Source organism: Stegostoma tigrinum, chromosome 14 (genome assembly GCF_030684315.1).
Source record: "Stegostoma tigrinum isolate sSteTig4 chromosome 14, sSteTig4.hap1, whole genome shotgun sequence".
NCBI classification, from domain to species: domain Eukaryota; kingdom Metazoa; phylum Chordata; class Chondrichthyes; order Orectolobiformes; family Stegostomatidae; genus Stegostoma; species Stegostoma tigrinum.
The window spans coordinates 44609115-44621884 of record NC_081367.1 but is presented as its reverse complement, the minus strand read 5'-3'; the positions used below and the strand labels follow the sequence as shown (position 1 = coordinate 44621884).

Genomic DNA, 12770 nt, shown 5'->3' with positions numbered 1-12770 from the left:
GCTCCTAGTTTGTGTTTCTATCCTTCACCCATAACACTTTATTGTCGTGGGACTTCAGTTCAGACGTTCTTTACCCTTGGTTGCATTGGTCTGGTCACTGCTGCCAGTATGCGGTGAGATGTACATTCATCCGAGTGAACAATAACAAGAGTTATTAAACACAGCTATTACAAAGCATGGTAGGAGAGGAAACATCCAGACTCACGCTGCAGCTCTATGTGATCTGACCTCACCAATGACACAGCACCTTTCAAAGAGTTGATATTTTTAGAGTATAGGTGTGATGAACTCTATACTCCACGGAAAGCTGCTTTAGTGATCACTGCTGTCTCCTTCCATGCCTCTTGAATTTGTTGCTGTCTGGGTCATGCCTATTGTGTTCAGAGCCTGTGCTTATAAGGATTGGTAAGAGATAATGGGAACTGCAGATGCTGGAGAATCCAAGATAATAAAATGTGAGGCTGGATGAACACAGCAGGCCCAGCAGCATCTCAGGAGCACAAAAGCTGACCTTTCGGGCCTAGACCCTTCATAAGGATTGGTTTTAAAATTACTTTCTTGAACGTGGAGTCATGAGAATGTGCACTCATCCTTCAGCCCATATTATCACCATGCCTTTCTGCTGGTTACTGCCTCATGCCATATCAGTTACTTCCACCCACTGTGTTGTATTCATTTGAGCCTGGATTTATTCACCTTACCCAGCTGACGTTTGCAGTGTACTGGTCAGGTAGACAATTTGTGGTGATGCTGCCACTGCCTTCATTCGAGGTTTTCACTATGCAAATGCTAGGTTTCTTAGTATGATAGGTCAAGACTGGGAATTATTTATCCTGGTTGATTTATGATGCCTCAAATTGCTTTGTCTTTACTTTCCATATCTCCTGGCTGAACCGTACTTTCTTCCAATCCGCTTCACCCCTTTAGTCATTGAAACACAGAAATGCTGCCAGGAAGAAATGTGTCCCATGACACCATCAGCACTTTATGGATGAAGAACTTAGAGGATAGGAAAAAGATTTGTTTTCATAAAGAATAGAGTGAAAACATTTTACAGACCTTTTGAAGTCTGAGCACTGTGTATGATAATAACTAGCAGAATCATATAAAATAAACCAGAGATATCCAGTATGTAAACAGATCTTAAACCAAAAAATCTTTCAATTCTTGGTTGTGCTCCAACATCCACAGAAAATTGTAGACTCCCTTTTCTCATTGCTAACAGTTTAAACTAAACCTCCACCGGAGATTGCTTGTTTCTCTTCGCTAACAACGGAACGTGCAAATATTAATGCTACACTTGTAATTATCAAGCATGGATGTGGAACCACATTTTATTATGTGGCATTTTAATACAGCCCCACATATTATGGATCATTAAATATCCTAGTCTGAGTTTAATATAAAAATGATTTAAAATACATGCATTTATTCATTTTTCGATTGAATCACAAACCATGTTAAAATGCATAAATTCATAACATTATATCCCTTAATGAACTAATTGATGAATGTATATTAATGAATTATTTATTACAAACTTTTGAGAGAATATCAGCAGAAGTTTGGTTCTATTAGCTAAACCCTACATTAAAAAATTGATCAATAAAGTTCTGTTTGAAATATCATTCTGCAGCTATCATTTGGATTACAACCTGCAGAAACGTTATTGTTTATCTTGTCCCCTTGAGTGAATCTGCACAGCATCAAGTACAATTGTTCCATGTCAGAAGCATGAACCTTCACAAATGATGGTGAGTCTGGTAGTTATCATGAAGGACTAAAACCAGGGATATAGGAGCTATCCAAATAAAAACAAAAGCAGACCAAATCATGTGCAATTTGTGTTAATGCATTATATATTTTGCCAAGAAGAAAATACTGGGCATTTCATTCAGAAACGAAAATCTTTTGGCAGCAACAGCAGCCAAAACATTTGAAGGACTGCAGCTATTACAACAGCAGTGGGACTCTTAGATTGATACAATGCAAAACCTGGGTGAATAATCTTGCTATGGGTTCATTTTATCAAACAAAATTTAACGTGCTTTCTGTTGACTTGGGACTTAGACGAGAGCATGCCATCATTAAATAGGTCCTTTGGTTTCCCCTTCTTCTGCAAATTCAAAGGAGAGGTATTCCTTAAGCAGAAACAAAAATGACTAATCCCCTGTGAGAAAAGCTTATAGTCCTACTACCATGAATGGGGTTTTTACAAGATGGTTCATGGCTACAAGTTGTAGCGTCCAATGCTGCTGGAATTTTATCAAAGAGGCTTCATATGGCCTTGGAAGACACACCTCAGCTGCCCTGCACCTTGATGTCTGGCTGCTAACTGTAGCATTTCAGTCTGAGCTGCAGCACTCTGTACTGGCTGGTTCACGCATAATCAACATTGCTGCTTTGGCGAATTGACTGGCATGGAACAGGCAGGCTCATGTGCTGTGTCAGCACCCCTAATAGCCTTTTCCAGAATGGGTGTGAACTAGAAGCTCATTTCAACAGAGGCCCAAAAGCCAAGGTAACAGGACTCCAAGTTTCCATAACAGTACTGCAAGATGTCACAGTAGTCATTCGAGCTTCAAGAGCAGCACAAACTGTCCTTAAATATATTACTGCACCTTATCATGTAATATTCCTTTGTTTTCAATCGTGACTTATGCAAAGTTATGTAAAGCTCTGAAGAGGAGTCATACGGGTCCCAAAACATTGATTGTCTTTCTCTTTCCAGAGACCCTCCAGACCTGCTGCATTTCTTCAGCACTTTCAGTTTTATTCCAAATCTTCAACATCCACAGTGTTTTTGTGTAAAGCTCATGATACATTGCATTGTAAGTATTGTACCAGCAATAATAATCAATCTTGCACAGGGTTATTACAAAATTAATTTGCAAAGAACAAAGAAATTCAACATTTTCAAGAAAGAACATCTACAACAATATATATTGGTTAAAATTTATTATTTCTTGTATTTTCAAGACAAACAGATTATTTTTAAATAACACTGACATTTTTGTTAAACTCTGAACTCACTCTAATATACAGATATTATTTTACTGAATTCTGGATCAGAAAATATAATCAGAACATTCATAGCACAAAACAAAATTAAAGACCAAACTTTGATCAATTACAACTGGTACTTTAAATGGACATCGATTCTTGATACCAAAAGTAAAGTTAATTGAATTAACTCCATTCATGGAACTGTTAGGCAAAATTTGCCATACAAAATAATTATTGCACAAGTGATTCTGAGGCTAATATTATCAGCATGGAGTACCCATGTAATTTTTTTTAATTAAGAAAAGCTATACAAGACCTGAATAAGCACAGCTTCTGTTTAAGAGCACTGATCCATATTATATAGAAAAGATATTGAAATTACTGCAACATTAAAATGCAATCCAATTGTTATATCTTAGTTAAATTACTCCAGTCTTTGAAGTCACATTGTTATTTGGTATTTAGAAGATTATTAAAAATGCTCAGTTGAACTTTTTTTTAAAAAGGTTGCCTTCATTTAAGAATCACATTTCTAGAAGGACTATGAAAACTGTTTCTTGGCACGCTACTACAATACGTATTATACACCAACTAAACAGGAACTGGTCAAATAATTAATAACATATAATTTAGAATACTTGCATGAACATTGCAAGCTGGAAAACTCATCACAGTGTTCATCACAAGTTTTATAAAAGTTATTACAATTTGCAGATTTGCAGTTGATTTTTTGATTTTAGCCACCATTTCAAAAGGAAATTCCATAAGACTGTAGAATATTTGCAACACTTGATTCATATCCATTATTCACTTACGTTTAGCAAACTTTGCAGAGTTCACATAACTTCCTTATCAACAATCTTCCTTATCAATAATCTAATTTTTCAGAATATTATTGTCACTCTTTCATAAATCCTTTGTTCAGTTCATTGCAATGCTCATCTCTTCTGAATAGAAATTATACTTAAAAGATATAATGTCATTATGGGAGGAAATTAGATATAATTAGAATTACTGTGGTGGCTATAAGGCCATCCAAGGTAATCTTCTGTATTCAAGCCACGCTTTTAACACCATTCACCAAATGCTTCCTTTGCACTAAATAATAATTATAAGAAAGGCTTAAATGAAATGATTGTTACACCACCGTCTTTACGCACAATGCAATTCAAAGCAAAAGGCTGAAATCTTGAGAAATGAGTTCTTGTTGAAGAAATGTTTTGAGGTCAACAGTAGGAGCAGCAGACATCTTAACAGGTGGGTTTGAAGGTCAGGAGTAAGAACAATTCAAAACAAATCCAGAATGTATGTTCAAACAAGTTAGTATGAAGCAGATTATTTATGAAATGTATGGTAGTGATATCTCGTGCAGTAAATGCTTAATATGCAATAACAACCTGTGAAATTTTCAGTAAAACCAAACCAGAAACAGGGCCAAAGTTCCCTGGAATAAAGTCTGCTTATTGAGTTTACATTGTATTTCTACATGCAAACTCTAAGCATTAGAAAGGCTAACTTGTACCAAGGAAGCAGCAACTAATATGATGGTGGCAGTGCAACAGTTTGGAAACTTACTTTGCATATCTATTTGTGACTTTAAGCTTACCTAATTACTCAACAGCAGTTGTGTTTCCTATTGTCTAAAATGTTGAAATAGCGATGCATAGTAGTTAGCTGTCAGTTTCTCAAAGTTGTAATGAAAGTGACCACTGAGGAAGAGTGCAAAAAAAGGTAGTAAAATTAGTAATTTTTATACAAAGAAGAAAAAGTGAACCAAAATCACATTCATGTTTGGATTAGTTTCTACTGTGGAATGACAGTTACATCCTAATTTAGTCTGATCATGTAAACTGTATTCGGTTGTCAAAGGATTCCGGCAAATGTCCAAAGAAAGATTCATAATTCAAGAAAAATCGTTGATAAGCCAAGTGTGTCAAGATTCTGCTTAGGAATGCCTTTCTAATGACATTGATATAAAAGATAAGTATATAGGCAAAGTGCAGCGTAAACATAAAAAGTAATTGGGAGAAAAAAATGAAAGATACAAATCTGCAGTCCATAACTGGTTCAGTGTGCACAAATATTATTTAATGAACACACGAGGAAAAAAAGACTGCAGAATACCAAATTACTGAAACTAAACTAATAAGAAGAATAGCATATGTAAATAACACACAATGTATTAAATCTACATGACCATTCATGAGGTGTTTGTATTTCATCTATTCATAGTGTGTGTGCTTAATAGATTTATTTAAATTATTTAATAGATTTAAAATGATATGGTTATTTTCTTAAATTTAAAATAAAATTGCCATTTTATGATGTGTAAGATTTTAACACAACATATCACGTTTGATAATTAGGCAACTAATTTGTATTTATTTTACTTAATATGCTAATTTATTACAAATATAATGTTAAGGCCTGAATGAGATTTTTGGATTTTTCGATCTCTTTAAAATCAGATTCATTTCTATAACTTTATTTGAGTAATATTTCCTATTAAAACTTTATAAATGACCATTCCAAATCTAAATCATATGATTATCTATTATATGCAATTTTAGACACAGTAATCTATAATAGACATTTAAGCAAATAAAATTTCTTGTGGAATGAAATGTGAATACAAATCTAAATAGTTTTTAGGTAGAACAGCATTGCAGCTTGAATGGACAGAAATGGAATGAAAAGATTTTAGGTGCATACCTAGTACTCACTAGTCAGCCAAGAGTAGAAAATGATACTAAAGACTGTTTTAAAGAAACACAGGCTCATGGAAAACACAAATAAACGAAGAATTACAGCACGAGATCCACAATAATTAACTATGTTAAATATTCTGTAAAAAAAGGTGCATTTTCAATCAACAGCAATAGATGCCTCTCATGTCTGAATTGTGTAACTGAGAAACACGTAGAATTTCTTATTAAAAGGTGAATTTGTAAGCTGTATTTGTAGATTGTACATTTACAAGAACAGATTAAATGTTAACTAGCACAATGTTTTCAGGAGGGCAAAAAGAGGTAGAAACACAGAGGAGAGGATGTTCTCACACAAATTTGGGGGATAAAAACTCCAAAAAATTAAATGTTTGGATATGAGAAACAGCAATACAGTGTACCCTGTCAATTATAGAAAAGTACTGTCCACTTAGATTGCTAAGTCAAGTTGTATCCTTTTTGTTTGCAGCATTGTCTGAGAAACTGCTCAACTATTCAATGATTGCAGTGGAGCCCTTTGTCTCTGCAGGTAAACTCATGTTTGCAATAAATGAAGAGCTGCTGCAGAACCAATATGCTGCCAGTTAACGTCATTAGTTCACGTGCTAAAGTGTGCTAAAGACACCATGTGAACATTAATTTTCTTTGTTCCACATTCAGTAATTTGTTAAAAACCATCAATGGCAAGAAGTCACCTTTTACATCATCACTTAATCATTTGAACATTATACTAATCTTAAATTGAAACTTGAAGTGTTAATTTTCTGCTCTTAAAATCCATATTAAACAAAGTTTGAGATCATTAACTTATGTAATTTGGAAAAGGCAGGCAGGACTAATCTATGACAGGATGTTGAGGTTTCTGTATTATATTTTGTCCATAGTATAGACATGATAAAGGCTCATTAGAAGTTGGCCTTTGGCATATTTTACAGCTTGCTGACACTGTGCCAAGAGATTTATTTATAGGTAAAAATATTCATCAATGCTTCTACCAAAAATCTTCTCATTGACTTTGTTGTCGACTTGGCTTGTATTAAAAAACAATTACTTAAAGCAATGTTTCAGTGCCTGGACAGTGAATCTTTTAAAGATGCATGTATTCACGCTCAAAGATTGAGGAGACAGGCAAATTCATTACCCCTATTAGCAGGAAAGAAACCCTTGGAAGAGTTGGTCACTTGGTTGAATTCAGAAAGATTCCTCTTTCAGTGTTACGCATTGTCAGATAGGAGAGTAGGCTAAGATAAGTCATTTAACAACACTATTGCTCATATTTTCCTAATCTTGAATTTCTCTGCTTTGTTGAATTTATTCCAAGATCTAAACATTAATACCAGGGACAAGAAAGGATTTTGTTTTGGAAAAAAGGCAGTAGTGGGTCAACTATAAGTTTATTTGTGAATCTGAATTCTAGCGTTCACCTAGGAACTGGCTCATCCATGGTTGTATGCATAGAAATGGCTACAAAGGCCTGTTTCAGTCAAACAATAGCATACCATCTGTGTGTTTTATAATTATCTTGCATGTACATAGATTGAATTTATCTTTTTTGTTTGTACATTCAATGTCATAACCATCCTTACTGCTTTCTGTGCATTATTTCACTTGTAAATATATCCAACATTTAGAATTTGCTTGAACAGAATGGCTCACATATTGCAGTCAGTGACAAAGTAACAAGACTTGTTGCTGAACTTGAAGGAGATTGCCCATAAAAATCCAATCTTAGCGCATTTCCTCATTCTTGACATCACTCTAAATCTGGCATCAAGCTAAGGGGCTCTTCAGCCATTCAAAGAGCAGCAAGCAAGAAATAAAATGCATGATATTTTCAGTGTTTATAATTTGCAAATAACAATAGATAATTGGGACAAACATTGAATTAGGGTTAAAACTGAAATATCATTAACAAATTTCTTTCTTAAAAGAGGTTGAAAATTCAATTTTATCATAATTGAGACATTTGATATTCCACTAATATGAAATTAGTCTTTCAGTGATAATGGAGCTGGTTAGCATTATTTATAAACTCTACTAAATATCCAGTTACATTATATCCAACAAGGTGTGAGTTTTCCAGGAGTTTCTACAGCACAACTAACAGCTTAAAAGAATGTGTTTTATTCAGTTCAGTAATTTGTACTTGTTCACTGTCTGTGAGGACATCGATAACATACCCCTGAATCATGGACAGCAACTTCTGGGTCTCAAAATTTAACAACACACGTGCAGGCTCCCGAAGCTGTAATTTAGGTTGAGTAATGACAGTGAACACTGACAGTTTGCCTAATTATGACTGCAAAACCCAAGCCAGGACAGTACAGTATCTATTTAACTCGTGCAGAATCAACCAACAACGGAATATACTTGAAAGAAAATAATCACCGCGAGCAAAAGGAAGTAGGTTTCTCTTTATAGGTGACTTGGTTCGCTTATGGAAATACATCTCACCTGCTCTGAACAAGAATTCAAACATTGGGAGAAAGCCAATACTTTAAACATAAATGAAACTGGACTAAAATTCAAATTGAAAAGTTTTGATTTAAAGTAGGAATCCATAAGTAATTTGTCCTGTGTTAAATTTTGATCAGAAGCTGTATTGATTATAATAAGATACAGTAGCCAATAACTCCTTCCCTGGATACGCAAGTTATGAGGTATTAACTTTGAATCAGACCTGCTGCAATGCCTGTGGAATAATTTTCCTTGAAATAGGCATTCTGACCAGTGCAGAAGTTACATTGGGAATACTTCAGCATGTGTGGCAGCTTTGCCAAAATGCTAGCTGCTGTCCTAACAGCAACCAGATTCAATTTCTTTCGTGGAATTTTCTAACTGGAAGGCAAAAAAGACCACACTCATAAAATCTTCAAAACATCTTCCTGACGTTATTAGGCAGAAGGGTCTGTATGTTACATAGTTACGATTAGACTATAACATTTCTTGAAAAGTAGCCAAGTGCAGTCAAATAATATTCTGGATCAGACAGGTGTGCAGCTTCTATGCAAACAAAAAATTTGCACATTGATACAGCTCATCCTATAGGCATATTTTACTGGCACACTAGAATGTTTGGTCAGACACAAGAATTGGCCTCACACATCATTTCAACACAGCATATTCCCACAGTTCGCTTCAACTGACCAGTTGAAATGCTGAACTTCCATTTAAAAAGAAATTTGAGTGCATCACCTCACATAATACAAGCTTATTTCATTAAACACTGGCACAAACCAAGTGTTGATATCTTCAAGACATAAACTGCTGAGAAATAAGTCCACATATTAATACCTAGTGGAAGTGAAATCATTTTGTCAACTATTGCATTTCCAAACTCAAAGACTCAATACAATTATTTTCAGACATTAACTTATCAATTAATAGATTGGGTTTCATACAAGTTTGAAAAAAAGATATTTACTAACATGTGCTGACTAGAAGAGAACTCCAGAAACTTGTCAACATGACGTTGAATCAGTGCTTTTAAGGTTTATCAACTTGAAATTAGTCTACTGTTTAGAAGTGCACCACACAATTCCCAACACTTCTGTCAACAGCTGAAAGAAAGATTTCATTTCCTCATCCAAAATCAAGTGCATTAAATGTGAATAGTGCAGTTATACTGAGGCAATTTGTTCCCTGGAAGGCTTGTTCAGTGTGATTTGTCATCTGTGTCTGATGGACTGGATTCACGGGGAAGTGTAAGGCTCTCCCTTCTGTCCCACAGTTTGTGAATCTCTGTGGTATCTGACTCACTGCTGCTATTGCCACTTTCCCTGAAACTAGCCAATGGTGGACGCATCTTCACACCTTTTGATGTGACTGATCCTTCGATGGCTTTTCTCAACTGAAATAAATTAAAGATAGAGAGATTGAAAGCTTTTCTTATGATAAAACAATGATCTACTCTACAAGCAGGATGAGTTAATTCGAATGAACACATAAATTTTAACTGAAACATAAGAATTGAATATGGGAGTAGCAGCCACTTGTGATTTATGAATTTCTTTCTATTTGAGTATTACTCACTCGTTAATATAGGGTAACATTTTTAATTGTTACCTTTTGATGCAATGCTTCGTGCAATGAAAGATTGAGTTCAGTGTGCACAGTAATGCTAATATATGCCTCGAGTTGTACAGGCTGCATGCCAGGAGCCTGCATTTGGAAAATTAAACCTTACGCCCATTTTATTAGTTTAAGAAACAATGTTGAGCATTGTTGCATGAACTAAATGTTGTTGTGTTTAGTTCACTAGTTTCTTAATAACTGCCTTATAATGCAATGTGTGAAATACTAGTGACACCTGTGCTTTATATGGAGGCGTTTTAGACTTCAAATGCAAAACAAATTCTGGTGTCACTGTAAATCATACTTCTTAATGCTGCAGGGACATTCTACAATTAAGTCTAATTCATAAAAAGCAGCCTGAGTGTCAAATGTTATGATTTTCTTCAAGCCCTTCACATGTATGATTAGTAATAAGTTTGACTCTTTTCCATGGATATTCCACTGCCAATCTTGGTAATTACGTGGAAGATTGATCATTTTTCTTTTCTAAAAGGTCAACACCATAAAAAACAAACTATTTTTGTTAACTGAAATACAGTCAAAGAAATCTGAAATGACCCAGCTTGGGTCACTGATCACTAAAAATTCAGGTTAGCATCTGTACCTATTCATGGTGAACTAATAACATCAAGCATCAATCCTTTCCAATCATCTGGACTGAATTCACAGGGAAGCGTAATGTCAGAAGATTCAGGTCCCCTGATTTTTAGGTGTGGGGTTTGTAATTTACAGTGTGCCTACAAGATGGGCAAAATTCATCTATGCACCTCGTTTCCATGATTGCAGGGTGATCATGAATGGCTCCTTCAGATGCCATGTTTGTGTACACATCCTCTGCCCATATCTGGAGTCCAAGCAACATTGGAAGGCCATCCCTTTTAAAAGGGGAAGTTTGATAACATTACTGTTGGATAATCAAAGCTGCATAATCATTTTGTCATTCAGGGATAAGAATTTGCACATCATGAGAAGAGTAGTGAAACTTGAGATGGTAACTCAGGAGACTGGGATGTTGGTGTAAGGTGTAATTCTGACAGCATGGCGATCCGAGCTTATCAATTGACTGCTCTTTGGGACAGCTCTTCCAATTTTGGCAGAAGCCAAAGATGGTAGTTAGGACAGTACCGGAATAGGTCCTTGCCATTTCTAATGCTTGGGTGATCTGTCTCTGTTTCATGTCTCTGGATAAATAGTTGAGGACTTGGATTACTAGTCCTGCAACAAATACACCATGTACCACTTAATATGAAACTCAGAAGTTGCTTCATCAAAGATAGACAATATTAAGCATTTGTTTAATATGTTTGATACATATTAGCACATTAAACCTATTAGATTGGGTTGGCAGTGGGTTTGCAGGCAGGGAAATAGTCCACGTATTTCTCAGTGCACCAGGCCAGCAGCCTAGCCCCCTGCCTGGCCACAATATTACGATAAAAGGAAAGGTGCATTTAGGTACATGTGCCTGTGTGCTAATTAAAGCCATTAAGGCTAATTAAGTGCCTAATTAACAGCCAATGCCTACTACCACTTGGAGTTACCCAGCGGAAGAAGAAGTCCACACTAAACATCTAAACTAGCAACTTAAATGCGCTCATTTGTAGGAATAAAGGTGGGACTGTCTCCCTGACCATTCTCAGACCATTCTCCAAATCTATGGCCCGTTTACCCTGTCCTTGTCCTCCCTGTCACCAGTGCCTTCTATCCTGACCACAACAAAGACACTGCTTCCCCTCACCCTCCTGCCACTTACCCCCACCCCCCTTACCCCAACCCAACAATTTCTTTTTAGTCTGTGCCTGGCTCCTGACTGCTGGAGACTGCTGCAAGCGCAGCTCCGTCACTTCTGGGACCAGTGAACTGCCAGCTTAATGATCAGTTGGCAGCTGAGGGATTGGATTTCCTGTTCAGATGAAACTGAAGTCCTGCCTTAAAGCAATGAATGACCATACAGAAGTTAAATATCTACGAATCAGGTTCTTTCCACCCCAGCCCGGGGCTGGGACGTTGACACCATTTTAAATTCCAACGGAGAATTGCCTAGCCCGTCAGGCAGTGAGACATGCCTTGGTGCTCCTTATTTGCAAGTTTCCTGAATAATGCAGCTGGCTAATTTAAGTTAATCTCTGCCCAGACATACAAAGTAAAATGCAAATATAACTAACATGGCTATCGGTTATAGGAGAGTTCTTTTGTTACCTCTCTAGGATATGTCACCATATACCTCCAGGACAAAGTCGAGCCAACTCCTAAAAAAGTCAGCGGCACAGATGATTTTACTGAACTCAAGGAAATATCTATGGCAGATTCAAATTCATAACACACACGATGGCTGATCTCACCATGACGATAAACAGGCTGGCAATGCTAGTATTATTATTTTCTTTTTCCATTTTTCTTGGGTGGTACCAGCAGAGGGTTACTACGGTGGAATGTCAGTTTCTGAGTTAGCCTACTTATTACTTAATTCACTTTCTATTTGCTAATCCAGTCAAGGGAAGTTGAAAGAAAGTCCTTTGGGGTGGAGGGGCAGTTGTTAACACCACACTGATCTATAAGATAGGACTGTTGGGTAGGCTATCCTTTTGATCTTACCTCCTGCATTTCCTGTTCCTGCTATCGACTCTACACCTGCTCATATTGGAACAGCTGCGACCAGGAAATGTGGGGTGTGAAGAGACCAGTCAGGACCTGACATTTTCTAACTAGGAATCAGGTTTAAACAGGAATCTTGTCTTTTTACTGCAATTCTTGACCTTCATATTGCCAATGAAATGTAGAATAACATACCTCTTTAAGAGCTACCACTCCTATCAGCTTTCCAATACTGGTGACATAAGCATGGTTAAGTCCCAAGAGAGAGAACATGGTGTGAGTCTGAAGAGAAACAAGCATCTTTGATCAGATAATCAACTGTAATTGAACAGAATATTGCACTTAAACACAGAGGTTCAACACTTCTTA

The 12770-nt window shown here is 36.3% G+C and overlaps 1 protein-coding gene across 4 annotated transcripts in view; it reads right to left on the bottom strand.

Moving 5' to 3' along the window:
• Positions 1-2984: 2984 nt before the first annotated feature.
• The window catches only part of clcn2c (chloride channel 2c), a 565311-nt gene continuing 555525 nt past the window's right edge, over positions 2985-12770 (bottom strand). For all 4 annotated transcript variants that reach the window (XM_048542200.2, XM_048542201.2, XM_048542202.2 and 1 more), the window contains 2 exons: positions 12597-12683; positions 2985-9582 (listed from right to left, as the gene is read on the bottom strand). In XM_048542200.2, the coding sequence (XP_048398157.1) occupies positions 9388-9582; positions 12597-12683 (282 nt within the window). In that variant the 3' untranslated portion in view covers positions 2985-9387. The remainder of the gene's footprint in view (positions 9583-12596; positions 12684-12770) is intronic.